Source organism: Ictidomys tridecemlineatus, chromosome 1 (genome assembly GCF_052094955.1).
Source record: "Ictidomys tridecemlineatus isolate mIctTri1 chromosome 1, mIctTri1.hap1, whole genome shotgun sequence".
NCBI classification, from domain to species: domain Eukaryota; kingdom Metazoa; phylum Chordata; class Mammalia; order Rodentia; family Sciuridae; genus Ictidomys; species Ictidomys tridecemlineatus.
Window position 1 is genome coordinate 89,209,431 of NC_135477.1, and position 26,212 is coordinate 89,235,642.

Sequence of the window (26,212 nt, forward strand, 5' to 3'; positions counted from 1 at the left end):
TTTGGGTATCCTTATATTTAATATGGCTAAAACTCGGGGTTGGTTGGGGTTGGGGTGGGGTTGCAGATAGAGAATCCCAGCACCATCTCACTATCATCCCGTGGAGAGTACTGCAGAATGCCTGTGAGGATCAGAGCAGGCTACATCAGGAAGTATGGAGAAAGGTGGGCAGAAATGAGCGGAAAATGTCAAACAAAGGGAAGACGGGTGGGGAGAATTCAGCAGGGGTGGTAAGAACCTGAGATGTCATCTCATCCAGTGGCTTCAAGTTATAGGTGAGAAAACTAAGGCCCAGAGGCCAGTTCAGGGTCAGGCCAACCCCCTGGCTAATAGCAGAGCTGGTGATCAGTAGAAATCATGTGAATTGTGGGCAAATTTGAGACTGGAGAGAAAAATATATTTTAGAGGCTACAACAGAGATTTAGAACACAAAGAGGAAAGGGAAATAATGAGGAGACTAGAAACAATTAAAACAGAAAAGAAAACTCAGCCCAACATAAGAAGAAAGTGAAGTTCAGCTTGTTAAGTGTGTAGGAAGTTAAAGAAGCGTGAGATCTAAGAAAAGTCTGTCAGCTTCGCAGTGTCTAAACATCCACCTGCTTGCTGCATCTACAAAAACTGTGGGTGTGTAAATAAGGTCTAAAGAGACTCCAGGAGACATCAGCAGAGACAGAAAGTAGAGCACACCAGAGTATTCCGTATGCCTTAGAAGAAAGAACAGAAATTCAAGGCCCAAGGCAGGGTGGGAAATCAGCTCCATCCATTACTAGCTGTGTGACCTCAAGAAAGTTGTTTAACCTCTGTGAGTCCCAAAGCCTCATCTTTAAAACAGAGACAATCATATATATATATATATATATGTATCTGACAGGGATATTGTAAATATAAATGAGAGAGTACATGAAAAATACATGGCATATCATAGGAGCTCAGTAGATGTAACATGATAACATGTATGACAAATGACCCATGGCTTAGCATACATTGCCATTTCTTTAGTAAGCCAAAGGCTATGATTTTTTTTTTTTTTTTTTTTTTTTTTTAGATATTGGGGATTAAACTCAGGGGCATTCAACCACTGAGCTACATCCCAAGCCCTAGTTTTTATTTTATTTAGAGACAGGGTCTTGCTGAATTGCTTAGGGCCTCACTAAATTGCTGAGGCTGGCTTTGAACTCACGATTCTCCTGCCTCAACCTCCTGAGCTTCTGGGATTACAGGCATGTACCATTGCACCTGGCCAAGGCTATCAACTTGTCACTGAAGATATGGAGAAAATGACAACAAATATCAAGTAAGCTTTAGAGAATGAGGAAAAAAAAAAACAGGCACAGGATCTCTGAGTCTCCGTTATTGACCAAGCTGCCCCTGCTCAATATGGAGCAGCTTCCTGGATGAGACTTGAGGCTCTGTGTCCTCCACATGGTTTAGACCTGACTGCTAACACCAGTCAAAACACACGCACATGTCGAACCAAACTGTATTTTACAAGCGACCATAGAAAGTGGAGGATATTCAGTTCCATGGATAAGTTACCTGACTAACCCTGTTTTTGCAGAATACAAACAGAGCAACACGCACATTCCAAAGTGGAAAGACAGTGAGTTTACTCTTCCTGAAGAACCAAATGGTTGCCACTCTTCACTTAGCTCTTTTTTTTTTCCACTTAACTTTCTAAGGCCCAACCCCCAATTTCACAGATGTTTTCACTCGGAATTGTTTTTCTGCTACTATACTAATCACCCCCTTCTGCAGGATCCCTGAGAAGCTAAATCAAAATGCCAAAGTCTTTATAAAATCCATCTTCTGCACTCATAGACAAGATCATGGTTTACAAATAGATGATTTTGCCCCCTGACTCAGACCTTCCTCATTGTCCAACATATTAGAAGTTCTTGGGGGTTTTTTTTGTATTTTCTTTTCTAAAACAGAGTGTATAGAATCTCATGCTTTCAAAAATGAGCAGCGTTTCATTTTTCTTTCAGTTAATTGCTTTCTGTTTTTTGAATGTCAGCTCAGAAATCAAAAGCTTGTCATCCTTCCAATAAATAAATAAATTAGCAAAACCTCTACAAATGAACAGGAACAAAGAGCACTTCTGCTGTGGACGACGCCGTGGCCCCTGGCAGCCAGGTCCTCCCCGCTCACCTTGCCGTGGTACCAGATGCTTTCATTTCCCTCCGGATCCACATCATCCGTTGCCAAGGTGAGGCAGACCAGTCTTCGTTTCAGCCCCTTGGCTTTAATCTGTTTCAGTGCTTGCTTTCCTATGAAGTCTGCTGGCTGCAGGAATCCAAGATAATGATGATGAATGAATGCTCAGACACTGTGACAAGGTTAGAGATGCAAGCATTTAAATTTGTCTTTGCTATTTTCTCGCCAATTACACATTAAATAAAAAAAAAACAGATTGGATCAAACATCTAGACAAATATTTCTTAGTCCTCAAACAATAGTATCAGCCACCTATCCCTTTAGACTATGTTAAACTTAAGGGTACTAACCGTGATGACAATTTTACCAGAACCACGTAGGCAGGAAAACATGGCATTATACTGCAATGGTGGGTTATGAAAGTGGCCCTTGTATCTAATGGGTCTGGACAGTGTTATGGGCTGTCAGTGTGCAACTCAATTTCTACCTACTGGATGTTTTTACAGGAAGGAAACATGCTTTTTTGAAATGTGAAGCTAAAATGTTGTATCTGCACCCCTACATACACACTTCAAAATAATGATCCCTGAAATGTTTTAACCGGTGGGTTGCATTCACCACTTCATGCAGGAAACATTTATCGAAAACCTACTATGTGTGAAACATCAAGCCAGTTTCTCTGTGGATATAAAATGAGTTACACACCAACGTTTTGATCAAAGAGCTTATTCTTGAACATTGTGCTTTTCAACCTTTTTGCCATATTCCATGCAACACATAACAGATGACATTCCTATTCTTATTACTCTCCCCTGGGCACACTCAGGGTTATTCCCAATCCAATGCCATTGAATGAGAGTGACATTGTTATGGAGATAACCTTGAATCCATTCTGATGTGTTGGGGGAAAAAAAAAGTGAAATCAGGCAAATTTGAAGACTTCTCCCATTATAAGTAATATACCTTACGACTGAGTAGGACATACCGGTAAACAATGACTCCTCAGTGGGGACACTATTCTACCCAACCGGAATGCCAGGGGACCCTTGATAAGTGAGATAAACTGGTCAGAGGCTATGAGCAAGGAGAGTGCCCAGGAGGGCGGGCAGGTCGACCTCCAAGTGGGACATTAGTAAGTCTTCTACATAATGAGCCCAAACAAGCATCTCTTATGGAACAAAAAGAAAATCCTTAATACACAAAGCTTATCTCTGCCAAATAAGAATTAGAGATTACACTAAAAATGAGAATATCAAAACAGCTCTCATATATAGACTAACCACTGAGAAAGAAACAACCACAAACTTTTAATTTCTTCATTGGCCATAAGAGGAAAAAAAAAACAATATTTAATGCCAAAGATGTCCTCCACTGCCAATATTTAGGATTTACACAGCTCTTAGAACTGAGTGCAATAAAAACCCTGTAACTTCCCAGAGAAGCTGAAAAAAAGGTCTGTTTCACCTTCTCTACGATTGTTCTGGTCAGATCCTGTAGTCACAGTAATGAAAAAGCTGAAACAAGTCCTAGCACATTATCTGCCTGATGCCGCCAGTTCACTCTTTTGCTGATCCAGAGCTTGAAGGGTGAAGCCACAACACAGTGTGATTTCTATGGATACTGCAATTTTAAGTTGCTGACCTGCACAAGAAGCTGAAGGAAGCTCCCATCAGCCAAGGTTAAAATGACATGCAAAATGAAAGTCCAATTCTCACTCTTTCCCCAGTGTGACTCAGAGGGTGAAAATGAAAAAGCCAGAAGCACAACAAGTTCAAGAATACTGGGCCCTGTATTATTATTATTTTTAAAATATTTATTTACTTACTTAGTTGTAGTTGGACACAATATCTTTATTTTATTTATTTATTTATATGTGGTGCTGAGGCTAGAACCCAGGGCCTCGAACGTGCTAAGCGAATGCTCTACCACTGAGCCCCAGCCCCAGCCCCTGAAGCCTGTATTATTGAAGACAGGGTTAACGGGGGAGGGGATACAGAAAGAGAGTGATTTATTTGATTCATACATAAAATAAATTCATGGAAACAAAATCATAACCAACCAAGTTCACTATAGTTAAAATATGCATATCTAAATACACAAAGAACTCTATAATAGTGACTAAACTTTTTTCTTTTTCTGCATTTTTGTTGGTGAATTGTAATTATGCATAACAGTGGGATTCATGGTGTTATATGCATACGTGCCCATAACATAATTTGATCAATCTCATTCCCAGGTGCCTTCCCTTTCCCTCTGCTCTCCCCTCCCCAGATCTGCATGCTCTTCTCTACTCATCTCCCTTCTATTATTGCTATTGTTATTTTTATTAATGCATTACATATGTCCTCACACCTAGAGACGCACATATATATGCAGGATTCATTGTGATAAATTTATATGTGGACAATATTCTTGGCTATATTTTTAAAAGGAGACTTGCTATGATGGATACAAACTGATAATAGGTGCTTTTTGGAATCTTTGTCTACATAGGAGTCAATAACTACAGTAAAACAAAAACAAAAACAAAAACCTCATGCCTTATTGGGTGGAAAAGCACTTAGAGTAATACGAATGGCCAACACTTTATCCAGTATGATTTGTGGTGTGCCTGTAGATCCTGAATCATTCCTCACCTCCTGTCATGGAATCTGAATCTTCATGATTAGGGATTCATTTAGGTCTTGAAGGTTTCTAGTTACAGAATTTTTTGCAATTATTATTCATCTGTCATTAAGCCTCCACTGTGTATTCGATATTTGTTAGGCATGGAGTGTTCACAGCTTAATAGAACAAGGTCCTGTAGCTTCAGGAGGCCCCTGGGGAAATGTGACCCCCTTCCCTCCACATCAAAACATGCCCAACCTGAAATTATTCTATCTCTTCAATTTTTTAACATCTGAGAGGACAAAGTCAATTAGAGATGATTTGTAATGTAGTAGAACATGACGGACGATAGTAATCAGCAATATCAATTTTGGAACATGATTCATGGGTGGTTCTGCATGTTCTACAAGAATATGCACATCACAAGTGTTTTGTAAGTTTAAAGCAAAGAGCATCTAATACGTGGAGGCAAAATGCAAAAAGACAGACATGGTGACAGAAGTATGTACAGTGGGGCCAAAGAAGATTCTGACCAACTCCACCTGGGGTGGAGAGTGGGGCTGGGGACAGTATTCCATCGGTAACAATTTCATAGAGGAAGTTGCTCAGGTTAAGTTTTGAAAGATGAGTAGTTTTCATAGTAACTATGCTCTGCATAAACTTTTTCCAAAAATGCTTGTACATATGTTATAATTTGACCTTCACAACAATCCACAGATGGCAAATTTGGGGTCTAAAATAAATAGATGAACTCAGCCAAAGACAGCCATCAGCAGATTGGTTAAGAACCAAGATCTCAGGAGGCCCAGCGAGTTCTGTTCTTTTCCTCTACTCTGAATGGCCTTCACTGAGCCACTGAAGGAATCCTTGTCTACAGCAATGCCTGCTGCACCTCTGAAGAATTGGGGACAGCTGGGCATGCCCAAAGTCATCAGAAATAGGTCCCTTGGGGTGCTGGAGGAGAGTTATAGGGGCAGGTGCCAGGATAGGGACAACATGGGTCAGAACTACCTTTACTAAATTCACAATTCTTCCAAAGGCTAAGTGGGAACTTCAGGTACCAGCTCTGCACGACAGAAACAGGAGGCAGGAACAGAAAACTTTCTTTAGAAGAAAATTACAGTAGTAAATTCGGTTAACAAGTATTATTAATAAGGAACATTCACAATTTGTTAGGTGTTGCGGGCCAGCCATGGGCTGTGTGAGCATTTTGAGTGCACGAGTGAACTGGACTGACGTGGCGGCTCTGGCTGGGCTGTGCACATGTGTGTCCTTTTTGCTCACTCTGCCTTTGATCCCACACAGCACCTGAGGTGGGTGTGGCCTTCCAAGATGTCAGTCAATCTGCTGACAGCAGGACATCACGTAGATAGACTAAACCCCTAAAACTTGACCCCTTGCCTCACTTAGGGTGGAACTTTCTCCAGTGTCTTCCTGTCAATAAAAAGGAGCTTCAGAACCTGCTCCTTCTCTTCTGTCTGCCTTCCCTTGCCTCCCTGGTAGGAGCTGGAGCAGAGGAACCATTGCTGAACCCAAAGAAAAAGGTATTCTGTCTGTCTGATTATTTCATGCCAACCCAAATTCACCGGGAATGACCCTGAATGATTTAGTGGCGGGTCGCAGAAGTTAGGCACTTGGCAATGTGTCAGACACTAGGTTGAGGGCTTTATGCATGTGAGCTCATTTATTCCTCATGGAACCCCATGAAGATAGGCAGGTTAACCCCAGTTTTCAAGTGAATAACTGTTTAATTTACAGGGCAACATAAATCATCACCGTCAGATTTTATTCATATTTTTAAAAACACCAGTATCTGGGGTCTACCACTGGAAAGCACAGTTGATATAAATATTCTAAATGAAGAATTTTAAAAAAATTTCTCCTAGGTTGCCAGAACCTGTTTTGAATGACATTCATTATATTGTGTAAAGTCTTTGACAACACCCTGAAGGTTAATTCTAATGAAATTTGACATTTATAGTTTATATCCCTGAATTAGGAAGTGATCTTGTCAGCAATATTGTCCTCAGACATGAATGAAAACAATCTTCTGACAGACAGCAGCAACAAAACCCTTGTAGAAAGGCAAACATGCTTACAGCACAGACAGGAGACGCACCTGTCCCTTGACATGATCCGTCCCCAAACTCCCGGGCTCTGAACTTGGGAAGATTTAAAGTGGGGTGATGGCCTAGCGTCCTTGTTTGACTTGGCTTGCCTCTCAAGATTGTAGCATTTATTCTGCTACATAGTTATTAATTATAAATGAGAAGAAAATGTGTCTGAAGGTTATGCTGTAATTTAAATTGGTGCTTTCAAAATGACCCAAGAACAGAAATACATTTCTGTAATGAGTCAATGCCAAATTAACTATATAAATAGCCATTAGCGTCTTTGAGAAGTGCATAAATTTCTGGGTCCTTGAGACTACAGCTTTAAAAAGAAGTCTTGGCTTATGTTTTTTAATTAATTAATTTTAAATAATGATAAGAGCCATTAAAAGAACCACCTGAAATATGTACTAAATATAACATCCACATCTATGAAAACATTAAGTAGATTTTAAGGGGAAAGTAATTACTCATCTCTTATTAGCCCTATTAAAGGCACGCATATCACCTGAAAGCCAGTGTAAAATGAATACGTTAAATCAATATGTTTCAGGCAGTGATTCTCAGGGCAACAGAGAACTTGCAGACACACAAAGTCAAATTTGGCTGCAGCAGTAAAAGAAGAGTCAGGGGAGTGGTCTGTAATAGACCAGGGAAAGGTGATAAAATCAAAGTCTTAGATATTTTCTTTTCCATGTACATGGACTAGAACCCCTTTAGAAAAAATCAAGGAAGCCATTACTTTGATTGAATTTTTGGACAAAATCCTTTTAAGTATTAAAAGTTCTAGAGACACCTACATGTCCATAAAGCCTTAAAAATCAGGCACAGCACCCACTCACACCCGTTTTACAGATGTGGAGAGGACTGCAGGAAGACCCGCTGGTCGCCAACTGCTACTGTGAGGGGCAGAGTGGGGACAAAAGTCCAATGACAGTCTTCTGCTGCTGTCCCTCAATACTTTCCTGAAAAGCTTCTCATTTAAAAGGAGCTTTGGCTCACTATTTAAAACAATCCTGGTGGGAATCTCTTTGTAAAGCGCGTGGCCAGCACTCACCTACAGTGTACGTGAACCTGAACATTCAGTGCTTTGTGCACCTGGGTGTCTCAGAATATTGAGAAAGCCGGATGCTGGGTTCATTCATCTGAGGAAATGACTGACTTACCCCCACCCATCAAGACAAATTACAGCATTATTCCTTTCATATTCACAGAATTAGAGTCCCAGAAGTCTTTTTAAAAGCAGAAAATTTAGTTCAATCTTGTTTTGCATATAAGAACATGAAAGCAGAGCAAAGGGAATGTTCTTGCCTGAGGTGACAAAGTGAATTAGCACCAAACCTCAAAGTCAGACTTCTGGACTCATGATTCCTCTCCCACTAAGCAGAGCTTCTTAAAGTTCCAAGTAAGTTCACAAGGACCACAATTTCCATTAGTTTTTGTGACTAAAGACTGTTATTATTGGCTGAAAAGTGAACACTCCCATATATACAGTGTTCTCATTCTTTGCCCTTAGAGTCTGAAAGAAACTACTCATCTAGTATCGCTATAACCAAAATTACTAGACTTGTAAGAGTTCCTTCTTTAAAAAGTCTTTAATAAAACTAAAAAATGAACCCTATTGACTGAAAGAAAGGAGGAGATGAAATAGAAACTTGGGGGAAATATTTAAAATATGCCTAAGCCAGGTCAGTAATAAAGTTAATGAGCATTGAAACCCAGCTAAGATTTTCAAAACTATAGCAGCCCTTATTACACATGTTCTATGAGTTTTACTAGTGTTAGTTTTAAAGAAAACATTTATTTTTCAGTGTTTGAATCTAATGTTTCAAAGGAAAACTGTCAGGTAGACCTGTGGCTTTATCGGGTGTACTTTTCTGTTTAACTGCTTCAGCAACAATTACCACATAAGAGTGTTCACAAGGCAGTGGGCCTTTTATATCCCTGGGTTCTACATCTGTGAATTCAATTAACAACAGATCAAAAATATTCAGGGAAAAAACTACATCTATACTGAAAATGTGCACTTTTTTTTCTTGTTATTATTTCCTAAACAACAGAGCCTAACACCTATTTACATAGTATTTACATTGCATTTTATTAGGCACTGTGTTATTCAGTTTTTATCACCGTGACAAAATGCCTGAGGGGAAAAACTTAAAGGAAGAAAGACTGTGGCTCAGAAAGATTGTGGTTTCAGAAGTTTCAGGTCACAGTTGTCAGGTCTTTTGCTTTAAGTCTGAAATGAGGCTTAATATCATAACAGAAGGGAGTGTTGGAAGAACAATGCTCACCTCATGGCAGGTGGGAATCAGATTGAGGGAGAGAGAGGTCAGGGACAAGATATAGTCCCCAAGGATCCACTCCCTTCAACTAGGTCCCACCTCTTAGAGTTTCCACCACCTCCCAATAATGTCCCCAAATTATAAATTCTTTCTATGGATTGATCCACTGATGTTTAAAGCCCTCAAGATCCAATCACTTCCTCAAAGCCCCACCTCTGAACATGGTTTTACTGGGGACTGATTAATCCATAAGTCTTTAATGTTTAACTCTTTGGGGAACACAACATACCGGAAGCATAACAGATATTTTCAGTAATTTAGAGATGATTTAAAGTATACTCCTTCTGCATTTCCAGGTCTCTAACAGTGTATTATATCTTTCTTTGCACCCTTCACATCAGATGCAGGTGGTGTCCATGCTACCTTCTAAATGTCACACACACACTTTTATTCTCCACTCTGTGGCCACTGTTTTAGTTGAAGCTTTTGCCATCTCTCTACTAGTTTCCTTCAATAATTGGGAAAATGTCTCCTAGTCACCAGACTAACTTCCTTTCTTGTTGTTGTTCTAATTAGTTATACATGACAGTAGAATGCATCTTGACACCTCATCCATAAGTGGAGTATAACTTCTTCTTCTGGTTGTACATGATGTAGAGTTACACGGGTTGTGTAATCATATATGCACATAGGGTCATAAGGTAACCGACTTTCAATCTGTTTCCCATCACCACAATCTCTCCTTACAATTCTTCAATCCCTGCTCAATGTCTCCAGGACAAATCCTTTAGCCTGGCAGATCAGACACCCCTTCTGATGAGGCTCCAGTGCTTCCCTAGCATCATCTCTCAACACTGATTGCAACAACAAAATATTTACTGGGCATCTGCCATGTGCCAGCTCTGAGCTAGGTGTTGGACATAAAATGACAGAATACATGTATTGCTAGCACCTGTACTCAAAAAGCTCACACTATTCAAGAAGAAAAGTAAATAAAATAATTGGAAGCTCTGAGACCTATAGGAACATATCTGTATATTTTCTTTTAAAAATTGTCTAATAAAATTCAACATAGAAAAAGATGATATATGATTTCCAACTTAATTCTAACCCCAAAGCAAAAGGCTTAACATTAGAATATTATTATAGTTCACTCTACAACAAAGTAAATCAGAATATGATGGTCTAAATAGATGTAAAAGAAAAAAAAGTATTTGCTAAAATCCAGTATCTATTCCTGATTTTAAAAAAGCACTAAGAATAGAAGGAAATGTCCCCAGCTAACAAAGAGCATCTATAAAAACCTATTAACTAACATCATATCTAATAATGAAAAACTGAATGCTTCTCACCCAGATTCAGGGGCAATATTTGCTATCACCACTTCTATTCAACCTTGTTGAAGATTTAATCATTTTTTTTCTAAAGCATTTTTGTTAGTTGTTAATGGATTCTATTTATTTATTTATTTATTTATATGTGGTGCTGAGAATCAAACCCAGGGCCTCACACAAGTGCTCTACCACTGAGCCACAACCCCAGCCCCTCAATCAGTCTTAAATATTTTTTTTCTTTTCTTTTTATTTATTTTATTTGTTTGTTTGTTTATTAATGCCTTTTTGTATTGGTAACACAAGAAGGCAAGAAAGAAAAAAAAAAGATAATCAGATTAGAAAAGACAAAGAAGGCTTTATTGTTACACATGATTAGCCATGTAGAAAAGCCAATGGAATTTACAGAGAAGCTATTAGAAAAACTAAGTGGATTTAGTAGGGTTGCAAAATATAAGACTGATATACAAAACCAACTGTATTTCATATATTAGCAATAAAGAACTGAAAATTGAAATTTAAAATAGTATTTATACAGTATCAAAATATGAGACACTTAATGCTAAATCCTACAGAAATAAGTTGTGCAAGACTTGTATACTGAAAACTATGAAGCATTTGTAAGAGAAATTAAAGAAGACCTAAAAAAAGATGAATTTTGTGTGTGTTCAAAACTTGAACTGACCTATGAATACGATGCAATTCCATTCAAAAATCCCAAAATATTTATTTTTAATTCATTGACAAGCTGATTCTAAAATTTCTGGAAAATCCAAAGGACCACCTAGAATAGCCAAAACAATTTTTTAAAAGAAGAACAAAGTTTCAAGGTTATCACAATCTTATTTATGCCATAATAATCCAAGATATGGGCACCAAGATAGACAGGTCAACAGAACACAACAGAGTCCAGGAAAGGACCCACCACTCATGATGTTTCACAAAAGTGAAAAGGCAATGAAGAACACAGCATGGGGGCTTCTCAACAAATAGCACTGGAGACAAGTAGAGAGCCAAGTGCAAAAAATTATCTTCAAGCCATGAGTCAGACCAGTGACAAAAATTAACTAAAAATGGACTTTAGACCTTAGTGTGAAAAGTAGGAAAGACGGTCAATCTTTGAGAAGAAAACACAGACCTAAATGTAAAAAGCAAGATGTAAAACTTCTAGAAGAACCCCAGTATTGTGGATAATGATATGTGGATATGATGATGATATGTGGATAATATATTGTGGATATGATGCACTAAGAAAAACATTTAAAATTTTTTAAAAATTAAATAAAATAACGTTTTTACAGCTTAGACAAAAAAAATAACTTCTAGAAGAAAATAGAGGAGAACATTGTTGTAACTTTGGGTTAGCAAAGATTTCTTGATATAAACCAAAAATATGATCCATAAAAGATCAAACAGATAAGGACTAAAATAAAAAAATTAAAAACTTCTGCTCTTTGAAAGACATTATTAGACAAATGAAAAAGCAAATCATAGACTAGAAAAAATATTTGCAAAGCACAGACCTACTAAATGACTTATTCCTAGAATACATAATTTTAAGAACTCAAATCCAATTAAAAATGGGTCGAAATTTGACCAGACACTTCACAAAAGAAGAGCTAAGAATAGTGGACAGGCACATCACTAATGTTTTCTTTTTCTTTTTTTGTGGTGCTGGGGACAGAAGCCAGGGCTTTGAACATGCCAAGCAAGTGCACTACCGCTAAGCAGCATCCTCAGTCCAACATCATTAGTTATTAAGAAGCAAATTCACCATGATGAAATTACACATCTCTTAGAATAGCTGTTGTTAAAAAGGTTGGCCATGACAAACTTTTGACAAGAATATAGAGGAACTGGAACTTGTACATACTACTGGTGAAAATATAAAATGGTGCACTACCTTACATGTTTAACACAGTTTTTTTTAAAGTTAACATAAAGATGTTAACATATATTTGCTATTTAACCCAGCCATTCCAATCCTCAATATTTATCCAGGGTAAGAAAGCAACACATTCTTATACACAAATGTTTACAGCAGCTTTATTTGTAATAGCCTAAACTGGAAATGACCTAAATGTCCATCAACAAATGAGTGTTAAAACAAACTGTGAGGGCTGGGGCTGTAGCTCAGTGGTAGAGCACTTGCCTCGCACATGTGAGGCACTGGGTTTAAGCCTCAGCATAACATAAAAATAAATAAATAAATAAAGATATGGTGTTCATCTACAACTAAAAATATATTTAAAAAAAAACTTTAAAAAAACCCTGTGATATATCCATAAAATGGGATACTACTTACTACTATAAAAAGCAATGAACTATTGATGTATCTAATGACAAGGATGAATCTAACTAATTACACTGAGTGAAAAGAATCCATATGCAAAAAAAGAGTATGTATTGTATAATTCCATTTAGTTAGATTTTGCATGTATTCTAGGAGTTAAAGAATATTGATAGTGATAGAAGGCACATAAATGCTTTCCTGGAGAAGGCGGGACTGTGGGGAGGATTGGGAGGTAGGGATTACTAAGGGCCATGAGAAACCTGCTGGGTACAAGAGGTATATTCACCATCTTCCATTGTGGTGATGGTTTCATCGACATGTGTATATTTTAAACATTACAAATTGTTTACTTTAAATATGTCAAATTATTGCATGTTCAATTATGCTGTTAAAATAAAAATAATAAAAATAAAATACAAGCAATCTATTAAATTTATTCTATGACCTGCCTTTTCTTGGATTTCCATATTTTATAGCACACTTAAGCTTTTAGGATAGTTGCAAAATAATGTTTCATAACAGAAACTGTATACACAGGAGGATAATGATTCAACAGCTATGAGTTCAATATACTCTGGCAGGTGTTTCAGAAATGATAAACTATACTTCAGCCTAGGCAACCCCTTCTCTTCCCTTCCCCTATCATTAAGCAATGAAAATGGGTAAGAGAATAAGGATGGCTTAATGAGAAGGACACAATTAGATGATTCATAAGATAATGTAGCACCAATGTCTTCAATTACTATGCTCAGTGGCATTTTGTAGAATTTTAGACTTGCAAAAAAGGAATCTTCATTTTACAGATTAGAACTCTCAAGTGCAAAATGAAGTTAAGTGGCTTTCCCAGGCCACGCAGCTAGGATTTGGTGACTTTAAAAAATTCAGGACTTGGGTTTAGGTTAGTGGTGGAGCACTTGCCTAGAAATCAGGAGGCCCTGGGTTTGATCTCTAGCACCAAAAAAAGAAAAAAAATTCACTTCCCAGTTCTAAAAGAAACACCAAAGATGTAGGACCCAATATCATCAACCTGTAGCTTAACCAGAATGGGTTACAAATCTGCTAACTTACTTCTGATCCACTGCAGATTCTACAGCACATTCACTCATCAGTATATCTATCTGTCTTTCTGCTTGCCTGTTTGTCCTCAAGACCATAGCTGGTATAAAATTTTTAAAACACCGAGATACTGATTCTTGATTTTCATTGTTAAAAAAAAAAAAAATTACCTGTAGGACTTGAAGACCCATGTTCAGGGGCTGGGGTTATAGCTCAGTGGTAGAGCACTTGCCTAGCACATGTGAGACACTGAGTTCAATCCTCAGCACCACATAAAAATAAATAAGTAAAATAAAGGTATTGTGTCCAGCTACAACAAAATAAAATTTTTTAAAGAAATAAATTTTTAAAAACCCCTATGTGCAGAGTTGATCTGATGGCTTAGGGCAGGTCAATGTTCTGCTGAGGGAGCATTGACTGCTGGTCTGTGGACCATACTTTAAGAATCACTGGAGTAGAGCACCAAGTAATTTCTAAAATTTCATCAAGATAGTAATGTTCAGTCAGTTGGTCTAAAATAGCAATTCTTTTTTTATTTTTTTTAGATATTTTTTAGTTGTCAGTGGGCCTTTGTTAGTTTATATATGGTGCTGAGAATTGAACCTAGTGCCTCACACATGCTAGGCAAGGATTCTACCACTGAGCCACCACTCCAGCCCCTAAAATTCTTAATATTATCTGGAATCATCTGGGGAATTAAAAGCAAAAACTGATGGCTGAATCCCTTTTTTAATCCATCTGGGGCAGAGGGTCCTTAAGACTTTTTAAAAAGCAACATATAATTTAAAAGAATCACATGTCAGATGATTTCAATGTCCAGCCAAGACTGAATGTCAAAGAACATTTTTTTGTCTCTTTGATTCCTATTAACATTTACCTAAAATTCCCCTAAGGGCTGGATTCTATGACTGCTATAGCATATTAGGAATTCCTTTCTGACTTGCTGCCTGTGAGCAATGGTTTCTTTCCACTTTGATGTTTTAATAACAGCTAATGTTTATTGAATACTTAGGATATAGTCAACCTGATCATAAGTGCTATACCTCTTTTTGGGTTTTGTTTGTTTTTGTTTCTGCTTACCAAGTAGTTATGCTTTAAATAATATTTGCTCAAAGAGAGATCCTGTATTTTCTAGAATCAACATTATCTTCTAATTTATAGCCTGTATTTATCACCTTTTATTCTGTTCTGTTGCTAGTAGTTAGAAGCTTAAGACAGGAATAGAGGAAGAGGAACAGGAAGAAACAAATAGGGGGAAATTTCTTCTGATCTGCTTAATTTCATTTGGTACTTATGAATCTTGCTGGGAAATGGACAAAGATTCAGGAAGTCCAAGAGGAAAATTCCAAGAATAGCTATGACTCCATCTTAAGGCAGCTGATTTTCCTCTTGCTCTTAATGAGGGCATTTCTTCCCCAACCAACTAAAATCCAAGTGCCACTGATTTTCCCCCCAAATTAACTTCTCTTGGAACCAATCAAGATACCATTGAGAACAATGGTAAGAGTTGTTTCAGTACAGTGGTTTAGTTCGGAGACTTTAAAAAGTACCTAGTCAATTATTTTTTACCTGTACTGCCGTTTTGCAATGCTCGCTTTCTGGGCCCTACAGCTCATGTCCACAAGACCTCAGCTCTGTGTACTATGACCTCATGGGGAATGTCAATAGCAGGGTTAAGAACTTGTCCTGCAGCTTTGCTTCCTGAAATTCTGTATCTTCAAACTTCATGAGATCTGAGTGCCATCGGAAATGTATCTTTAGCTTTTAGACCTGTGGCTTAGCACTTGTTTAATAAACGGTTTTAGTAGGAGTTTACTAAATGAACTGTGTGTCCAAATGTGTCTCTGCTTCCCATAAACCAATGCCAAGGCTGGGAGTCAGAAAGCCGGAGCTGTCCCACCACCTTCCTTGTTTGTTTTTGAGGCGCTGGGATTGAACCCAGGGGTGCTCTACCACTGAGCTGCATGCCTAGCCTTTTTTGTTTCAAGACAGGGTCTCACTAAGTTGTGGAGGCTGGCCTCGAACTTGTGATGCTCCTGCCTCACATTCCCACGTAGCTAGCTGGGATTAGAGTCCTGCACCCACTCCACTCCACCACCTTCCTTTGTAATGGAAGATTTCTTCACTATTCCAGTTTTCTTTTTCCTATTTTCTTTGATAAGAACACAATTCACCCTTATGAGACTTGATGGCCCATTGCCTCACCCAGTCATTTTCCTTCTTAAAATGAGCAAAGCAGCTCTGCTGATCCAACCATAAAATACACACACACACACACACACACACACACACACACACACACACACACACGTTATAACAAAACCATGACAGTGGGAGACGTCAATTTATAAGAAGTATCCATGCATATTTTCTATACAATATGCATTACTAGAAAAAGAAATCCCTGGACACTTTGTTAAGTTCCTTTAGCCCACTATGGAAAAAGGAGCTTGCTGGGCAAAGCGGTGGGTGAGAGCTTCACACTGGAGTCAGAGAGCTGCCTTCAACCTGGGCTAGAGAGACGGCCTTCCCCAGGTCATTTCACCCTTCTGTCCCTCATTTTCCTGGCTCTCAAATGAGGAGGGGTGGTCTCTAGAGACCCTTGTGGCTTTGACAGTCTGCCTCTCTGTATCTTTTCATCACATTATGACTTACTTAATTGTTTTGTGACTACTTTAGAATCAAGGAGAGAATTCTCTTTGCTTTGAAGGGAAAGGAAGGAAAGAATTGACTTTGAACAATTATAAAATTCCCAGGGGGGCGGTTGTTTTGTTTTGTTTTAGTATCAATATAATAAATATCCCTCTGTACCAGCTTCAGCTTCTCTTTTCATATAGCATCAATTCTCCAAAGCAATATGAACTCAAAGTAGGTTATTCTTTAAAAAGTTTTATGAAGCCTTCCAGGGCTGGGGCTGTAGCTCAGTGGCAGAATGCTTGGATTTGATCCTCAGTACCACATAAAAATAAACAAATAAAATAAAGGCATTCTGTCCATACACAACTACAATAAAAATTTTTTTAAGTTACATGAAGCTTTTCAAAGGGGTTTTAAATGACTATCTTTCTGTACAGTAATGTCTGGGTAATATTTTGGTTTTTAGGCATGAGACTCAAGTTATCAAGTTACATATCTTAGTTTGAAAGGTTAATAGGGGGGCTGGGGATGTGGCTCAAGCGGTAGCACGCTCGCCTGGCATGCGTGCAGCCAGGGTTCGATCCTCAGCACCACATACCAACAGAGATGTTGTGTCCGCCAAGAACTTAAAAATAAATAATAAAAATTCTCTCTCTCTCTCTCCTCTCTCACTCTCTCTTAAAAAAAAAAAAAAGGTTAATAGGCTTTTTAGGAATCTGTTTCACAACAGGCTGCCACAAAGCCATGAGGAAGTTGTAAAAGCACCAAATAGGATCTAAACAAAATTGATCCAATCTATTCACCTGGCTTAGAAATTAGTATGCATCACTATAATTAGACTGATACCAACTAACCACCTGAACCAACATAACTGCAAAAGACTGGTTCAGTTAGGACCAGGGCCTTGGGCTATGTGGACCTTTACACAATAAAATCTTAAGAATTAACTCTGTAACACCTGACTGAGAACCAACAATTCAGAAATCGTAAAAATGTGCCCTCAATCAAAATTAGTATCTCTTAAACAGCTTTCTTTGGAGATGAGCTTTGGTTATTTGATTAGTTTAAAAGAGCTAATAAATACACAACCTACACCTGCTAATAATCATAAAGGCTGTTTTAACCACTCAATGAAAAGATCATTTATCTAGGCCTTATCCCCAAACAATAATATCCAAACACTGAAGTAAAATAATCCATTTTCTACCTACTTATTGGTGACCAATAGCAGAACTTTAGTGCTTTCAAGAGTCAGGCATTTTTATCCATATTTTAAACAGCCAAACTAAGACTTCTGTTATCAGAAGGAGCAATCTGCTGCTAGGATCTGCCCAAATTCCAAGCACCTGCTTTCGCTGGTCTAGAGGCAGATGGTACATCATAAAAATAAAAGACATGGAAAAAATGTACACAAAGATAATCCCTTTAAAACCCTTTAGGAGATTTTTGGTTTTTTTTCCCCTAAAATCAAATACTATAAATATACATGTTTTATGTTAATATTTGATCTCAGAATTTGGGAACTGCTGCAGGAACTTTAAAAAGTTTCCTTAGCCTGATTACACAAATGTGTATACAGCGTGTTCACATATTCCATGGGACTGGAAACGAGCCTTTGTTTATAAGCACCAAGGACAGAACAGCTTATTTGGGGAATCCTAACAGTTACCCCAATCAGCAGCAGCTGCTGTCCCTATCCCTCAATACGACCAACAGCAGCACGTTCCATTAAGTTATTTTATAATAACCCCTAGACACTGCTCAGTGGGGTAAATCAGTTATATTTGCAGGACTTACATAGTTGAACTAGGTTATTATAAACTGGCCTCATGATATGCTTTTCCACTATAATTATGTAAGGTAGTGCATCTCAAATCCTAGGTGTGTCAGAATCCCCTGTCCAGCTTGTTAAAACATACTTTGTTGTCCTGACTCCCAGAGATTCTGGGAGTAGATCGATGGTTGGACCTGAGAATTTGCATTTCTAATAACTTCCAGGTAGTGTTGATGCTATTAGTCCCTGGACCACACTTTGAGAACCACTGCATGTTTCCCTTTGGAGTTGTTAATATCAGTTATGAATCTTTGGGCCTGAATTGGCTTTTCAGTAAATATCCATTTTATGCAGCACACATTTGAAATGTGTCTTTTGCTTAGATTCAGATGCTGCAGAGACATACAAAGATGCTTTATAAGCACTTGGGAAGATCTGTGGAGGTGAGGCTGCTTCATAAGCATCCAGGGAGAGTCGCTGATGCAGTATGTTTGATTAGTTAACGTGCAACTTCGCAGGTCACCAGGAGTTACTGAAACATGTACAATGTGATGGTGCAGTTTCTACAAGACTTCCTGCTGAAATCCAACTGATAATCATCTTATCTTCACTAATTTTTTCTTAGAATTTGAATTTGTCCCTCAAAGATGATGGAGCCTATTATCTTAAATCTACAAGTACACGTCAATACTTTGAAAACAGCAGATTTCAACAAATGATTAATATGCAGTTTTTGAGCAATGCTTAGTATTTATGTTCAACTCATTTCCCCCCATAATTATACCTGGTTAAGTTTTAAAGTATGGCTCTGTCACAAAACCACATCAAATTTTTAAAATTGACTTTAAGCATAATTTGGAATGTAAATACCTTGTTTAACTTGACAAAATATTCCAGTCCAGCTTCCAGGGGATTTGTATCACAGTTCATCTAAGAAGGGAACACATTTCAGATCTTAGGTGAGTACAAATCATTTCAGTAAGACTTTCGTATATTATTCTTTAAGGAGAGAGAATACTTTTTTTGATTTTTGAATAGAGTTTCTGAGAAAGGCAAATTATGGACTGAGCTCTCAAACAGTTGTTGTTTTTTCAAATCCAAAATTCAAATATAGCCTTTCAGCAAATACTGTCATTTGAATATAGCAAATATAGAAACAAAAACAGTTGGTTTCCATAGCTCTTTTATTTTAATAAATACATGAAGGATAGCACATGATATTCCTTCCATAAACAAGACTTTCACAAGTCTTTTTGGTAATAATTTTGCATAACTAGGTTTTGAAAAAATACAAAGTGATTTACTTCTCTTGCAATTAGCCAAGAAACGGGGTAAGAAGAGGGAAAAGCAGATGGGAGAAAATGGCTGCCACAGAGTTCAGGAAAGAAAAAAGAAAAAAAATGCAGTTGAATCTCAGTCTCCTCAATGTGGCTAGATCATTATACACCAACTCAGAGCTAAAGCCAATTATTTGGTAATAGAATCAAAGTTAATGGTTTTGTTTGTTTGCTTTGTTGTTCTCTTGACTGTGAGAGAACTAGTCTAAATCCTTTAAAAGGAGTCAAACTTTTAAAGACAACATAGAATTTACATAAACCAAATTATTATGTTTATCTCAGGTAACATTTTTTCTCATATTTCTTAATCAATTTGAGCTAAACTATTTCTTATCTGCTCAAAGTTGAGCAATGTCTTAGAGAAAAAAATAAAAACAGCAGAGAAAAATTATTGCTGTCACAACACTAGAGGGCGCTCTGGCACTGCTGGGAAACTCGGGAGCCTTAAGATGGAGGGTTCTGGGGTGGGAAGCAAGAGGGAAAAGGACAGAGAAATGTTTAGCTGCCACAGGGATGCTTCTTCTGCTTCATTGCTTGGGAACACAGGGACAGAATGGTCCTCTTTTTCTCTCCTGGCAGCCAGCCTCATCTCCAGCCCAGTTGTAGGTTAAGAGTCCCCAAATAGATTGTCTTTCATGTAGAAATTGCCCAAGCCTCCAAACTCTTTCAGCCTTCCAGTAGGCTATCACTCTGACTCCAGGCCCACTTGCTTTCTCCCACAGAATCTGTCCAAGGGTCCCTGTGCTTTTGGATTAAATTTGAGACTAAATGAATTTTATTTTGTGCTGGGACATTTGTAGACCATATATAATATCTATGACAATTCTAAAGGATAAATATTCCGCTTTATAATAAAACAGAGGTTCTGATGGGTTAATCCCATAGCTAGTAGGTGGTAAGAGGATCGGTTTAAATCCAAAAGTCCCTGTTCTGAAGTTTACCTTTACCACTGTCCCTTATCTCACCTCTCGGGTCTAAAACCACAATGTCTCCCAAGGAATCAAACAGCAAATCTTTAAAAATCAAGGTTACAGAGGTAGACTGCCATTCCAGAGAGAATAGTTGAACCCCAGTTAGGCCACTTATTGTATACTCTGGACCAAATGGCTCACTGAAACTAGTGTGAATGCATGTAAAATAGGAGTAATGATAATAACCTCCTGGAGCATTAAGATGGGAAATAAAATCATGCATGTGAAAATGCTGGGAAATCGCACTTGACAAATAGAAGATCTTAGTTCCCTGCACCATGACCAGCACATGCTGGACCATCACCCTGCCCCTCAGAGAGAAAGAAAGTTACGTCACCAAAAAGTGCAAGATAAGAAGAAAATGAGAATGGGTCACAACACAGAGAAGGAGGAGGAGAGAAGTTAAAAGGTGATGCTCAAATATTGAGGGGTAGGTCTGCTCCCCATAGTCAGAGATAGGTATCTAGGGCTCTCTGCCAGGAAGGAGGAATTAAGGCAGAATAAGCATCATGTCAGAGTTCCACTGAACTTTCAACTATCAAACCCTTTTCCTCTAATCAAATAAAGTTGTCTTAAGAATAAGTCATTTCTCTTACAGCCAGAACGAAAGTTAATGCAGTTAGAACTAGCCCTCACATAAACATCAGACACAATAAACATAAATTGTAATAAGATTCTAGCATTTCAAACCTCGGACCCCCAGGCTCTGAAGGCTTTCTCCAGTCTTAAGGCATTCATGGCATAGGTTCCAAAATTGTCGATTCCCTCCTCCTGGCCGGCATTCATGATAGCATCATAAAGTGCTGCAGAATCTTCTTGTCTGTGGTATAGCTCCCAACCCAGCTCACCTGCAATAAACCCACAGGGGCCACAACATGATAAGAACAGTGACCACTAGGTTTAATGTGCATTAGCTAACACACATACATGCCAGAGAAATTCCACTCATGCAACAGAGACATCGTTAGTTTTTAAAAGAGCAGTTCACAAAAGTTGCCATAAGACCCCTCTGCAGAGGAGCCTACAGGGTTACAGGTGCCTTTGTGTGCAATTCTGACTCCACATGGAGCACAGGATGCAGGGCACCTCTTCTCATGACCCACAAAGACCATCAGACAGAACTTACTCTCCATTCTTGACCCCAGCTTCAGAATGAGGCTTGACTATTTTGGGGACAACAATGTTTGGTAAATAATTAGCATGGTATTTTTATCAGGATAAGGGGTTCAAGGTTTAGAAATCCCAACTCCTTGCCCAAGAATCACAGGCTTAAAAGTACCATCAACTGAGAATGATTCCAATTATCTTTACTATGGGAGAGCCACAGTCTGACTCCCTTTGCATCTCATTTCTTCCCCACTTGGTATTTTATTCATAGAACTGTGGACAAAAGGAAGAAAGGAATGAAGGAAGGAATCCAACCCAGTCCTGTATTTTTCATTTGTTCACCACTTTTGCCAAGGTCTGGTGGAAGAAGGGTGGGAAAAGTTGAACAGAAGCCCAGGGAAGAGTTGTACCTTTCGTATTGTGCATTCTCCTTGTTCCCCATCATCGAGGCTGATGGTGATGTGCTCTTACAGGGCACCACTAGCACAGGAGTAATATGTAATTCAGGGAATGCTTGGGCACAAAGTATTCCTTCACCGAAGGGACAAGGAGGTCTAGAGGAAGCTAGAAATGAGCCCAGAGCCCCACTGGGAAGCTAAAGATTGTTCTGCATCAAATATCTGCCATGTGCAAGGCTAGATGGTGGTACAGGGTTCCTAGAGAACAGTCTGGAAGGACAGCTGGATCATTGACAATGCTCTAATACAAAGATTGACACATTCAGAATGGTCTCTAGGGAGATTCCATCTCTGGCAGACCATTTGTTCCCAGATAAAGTCTGCTGGCCTGGATATTCCAACTGTTCCCATGGCCATCTTTTCCAGCTTTCTTATCTACCCTTTCAAATGGGAGGAACAGTTGGAAATCTATGAATCCACCCTAAAGACAAGGAGTGAATGGACAGACTTGTCTCAGAGTTGGGTAGAAGAAATCTTCCTCCAAAGTCACACTGATAAAAGTGTGTGTGTGTGTGTGTGTGTGTGTGTACATACATGTACACATCCATTTCTGGTAGCATCTTCTTTTAAATTTCGAGACTTACTTTAAGTCATTCTCCAAATCTTACCAGTATAAGATATCCTAATGGCAGTAACAGGAATGTTGGAAACCTTTAGGGTCTTGGTTTGGAGAAATTTGAAAGCATCATCACTAAGATCTTCAGGAGTCAGTTTCTGAAGAACCTTCCTTGCACGTGGCCCTGCAACTCCAAGGACTCCAAGCTCATCAGTTATGTTTTTAATTTCAACATCATATCCACCTTTGACAGCTGCTTCTTCAATCCATCTGCGTTTGAGTCATGAAGATTATGCTAAATAATGCTTGAACAATGTATTTTGCTCACATTAGTTCTCTAAAAACATGCTTGAAGACATGTCTCATGAAGACATGTCTGAAAAGTCCCCCAGAGGGTCACTGAATACAATTACCTGATTTTTTTAAAGTTGAGAAAACTGAGTCCCTGAGATATTAAGTGATTCTCTTTAAATCACCCACTTACAAATTTGGGGGTAATTTTTTACAGTACAGAAGGAGTATTCAGTTTAGATGAGCTCTACCACACAGTTCTTTTAAACGGTGACAGCTCTGTTGCATTTCAGCTAATGATTCAGTCTTCAAAAATTAATTTGAACCCAAATTTGCTCTAATACCTGTACACAGGAGACATACTTGTGCTGCAAAAGGTTAATAATATGCCTGCCACCAGACACATAATTGCTCTGACAATCATGAGGAAAAGAAAAAAACTCTGGTTTCAATTTCTAAGTCTTGATGAGTTATTAGAACCCAACTACAGGATTGATTTATAATTTATTAGGCAGTACCTGGAGCTATGCAAGTCTATTATAAAGTGTTCATCTGGATTTAGGCAGAGCTAAGCTACTAATGTGGTACCAAATACATCTTACACTAGAGTATATAATTTACATCCTTTTCCGACTAAGGTGAAAAATCTTCCAGAATAAGGCATTTATTAAATAACAATATTCCAAGTATTTTTGCATTAATATTACATTAAAGACCACAGATTTTGTAGTTGACCAAAAATTTAAGCTTGATTTGTCAGGTCAACAATTTTAGCTGTGGGCCAGAAAGCACAAAGCATCACAAAGGTAGAGAAGAACTCAGGGAGGCAGTTCACTGAAGTGGATCAAATGTGATCATCAGACAAAAAAGGATTGGCTTGAGCAAATTACTTTTTGCTCAGCTTCCTCACCTGAAAATGGCAAGAAAATATACTTAAAAAAATTTTGAGAGAATTAATTGAGGTAATGTCTGAAGGGGTTCTGGCACATTGATAATGCCTAATGAATGGGAGTTAATATTATTAAAAGCAGTAAACTTGCTGGTTGGATTCTTTGGAGGGGAAGAGGGAACTTCCCTTCAAAGATCTTCCAACAAAATTCAAAATGATCAGGTTTAAGAAAAATTAAGTTGTACTTCAAGCACTAGTAAAAGAAAAACTCACTAGTTTTTCTCAAGAGTGAGTCAAGAAATAATAGGTACATTTTCTTACCAGACCCACACTTACCTAAGATCATGAAGTTCTGATCCAGAACCAGTTATTAACAGAAACTCCCCCGGAGACTGGTGAGAAACAGTCAACTCAGCATACACTCGACCTTTCGGTGTTAACATGTGACTTATATTTGTAAAACCCACCTACACACACACACACAAAAAAAAAATTAAATTTATTTAGGATTAGGATGAATTAAAAAAAAAACTTATGCCTTCTTTTAGTCCACTTGTAAATAAAAAATATGGGCGTTGATAATGAAAATCCTCCTACTCTTATCATTTATTTCAATTGTATGAACTATACAAACCCAAGATTAATTTACACTTCTCAACAAACAATTACTTAAAGCTATTTTCCATAAAATAACACTTCATTTAATTGAAGTCAATTTTAAGTTCTATCTGACATAATTAAGCAAAGCCATTAGGTCCGTGGATGATAATTCACACAACAAAATTTTAAATTTGAAAATTAGTTCTTATATTCTTGATTAGTTGAAGAGTTCTAGTGTTCATACAGATATTAGGGAGCTCAAAGAACATATTGGATTTTGACTTTGGGGAGGAGACAAAAGAGGGGACAGAGAATTAAATGGGTCAGAATCCTGGACCTTGTCTATTTACCTTTGGAATGACATTTGCAAAGAGATGGTCCAACAATCTAATGGAGTCTTGGCCTTTGATGTTAAACTTGCCAAATGGTGATAGGTCAATCACCCCTACTCTTTGCATAACCTGTTTATATTCACAGCCCACAGGCTCAAACCAGTTTGTTCGGCGAAAACTTGGCCTGAAACACAGTATTTAGTATTATAAAACAACTGTTATCCATTGTCCAAAAATTACAGAATATTTTAATAAACTTTACCCAGCTAAAAATGCTTATTGGATGGGATAGATTCAAATTAAAAAGCTTCTTCTCAGCAAAGGAAATAACCAATAATGTGAGGAGAGAGCCTACAGATTGGGAGAAAATATTTACCACATGCACCTTCAGTAAAGCATTAATCTCTAGGATATATATGAAGAATTCAAAAAACTTAACACCAAAAAAACCAACAACCCAATCAATAAATGAGCTAAAGAACTGAATAGACCCTTCACTGAAGAAGAAATAGAATAGATCAACACGTTTATGAAAAAGGGTTCAGCATCTCTAGCAATCAGAGAAATGCAAATCAAAACTACACTAAGATTTCATCTCACTCCTGTCAGAATGGGAATCAGCAAGAATACAAATAACAATAAATGTTGGCGAGGATGTGGGGGAAAAGGTACACTCATACATTGCTGGTGAGACTGCAAATTGGTGCAACCACTATGGAAAACAGTATGGAGATTCCTCAGAAAACTTGGAATAGAACCACCATTTGACCCAGCTGTCCCATTCCTTGGATTATACCTAAAGGACTTAAAATCAGCATACTATAGTAATGCAGCCATATTAATGTTTATAGCAGCTCAATTCACAATAGCTAAACTATGGAACCAACCTAGGTGTCCTTCAATAGATGAATGGATAAAGAAAATGTGGTATACACATTCAATAGAATATTACTCAGCTTTAAAGAAGAATGAAATTATGGCATTTGCCAGTAAATGGGTGAAGTTGGGAAATATCATGTTAAGTGAAATAAGCCAACCCCCCCCCAAAAAAAACAAATACCAAATGTTTTCTTTAATATGTGGATGCTAATTCACAATAAGGAGGAGGTGGGCAGGGGCACTAGAAAAGAATAGCATTACCTTGGATTAGGTAGAGGGAAGTGAAGGGAGGGCAGGGGAGGGGATGTGGGGATAGGAAAGATAGTAGAATGAAACAGACATTATTACTTTATGTATATATGAGACTGCATGACCAATATGATTCTACAACACGTACACTCAGAAAAATGAGAAATTATATCCCATCTATATATGATATATCAAAGTATATAAATGCATTCTTCTGTCATGTATAACTAATTAAAACAAATTTAAAAAAATTTTAAAGCCTATTGGGGGTGATGTGAGGTGTGGGATGAAGGAA

General features: G+C 38.0%; 1 protein-coding gene across 2 annotated transcripts in view; it reads right to left on the bottom strand.

Annotated features, from left to right (window-relative positions):
• Window positions 1-26,212, bottom strand: part of Dmgdh (dimethylglycine dehydrogenase) — a 69,109-nt gene that overhangs the window by 11,836 nt on the left and 31,061 nt on the right. For both annotated transcript variants that reach the window (XM_078044202.1, XM_005328992.5), the window contains 6 exons: window positions 24,808-24,973; window positions 24,194-24,324; window positions 22,730-22,947; window positions 21,247-21,404; window positions 19,119-19,178; window positions 2,149-2,283 (listed from right to left, as the gene is read on the bottom strand). In XM_078044202.1, coding sequence (XP_077900328.1) covers window positions 2,149-2,283; window positions 19,119-19,178; window positions 21,247-21,404; window positions 22,730-22,947; window positions 24,194-24,324; window positions 24,808-24,973 — 868 coding nt within the window. The remainder of the gene's footprint in view (window positions 1-2,148; window positions 2,284-19,118; window positions 19,179-21,246; window positions 21,405-22,729; window positions 22,948-24,193; window positions 24,325-24,807; window positions 24,974-26,212) is intronic.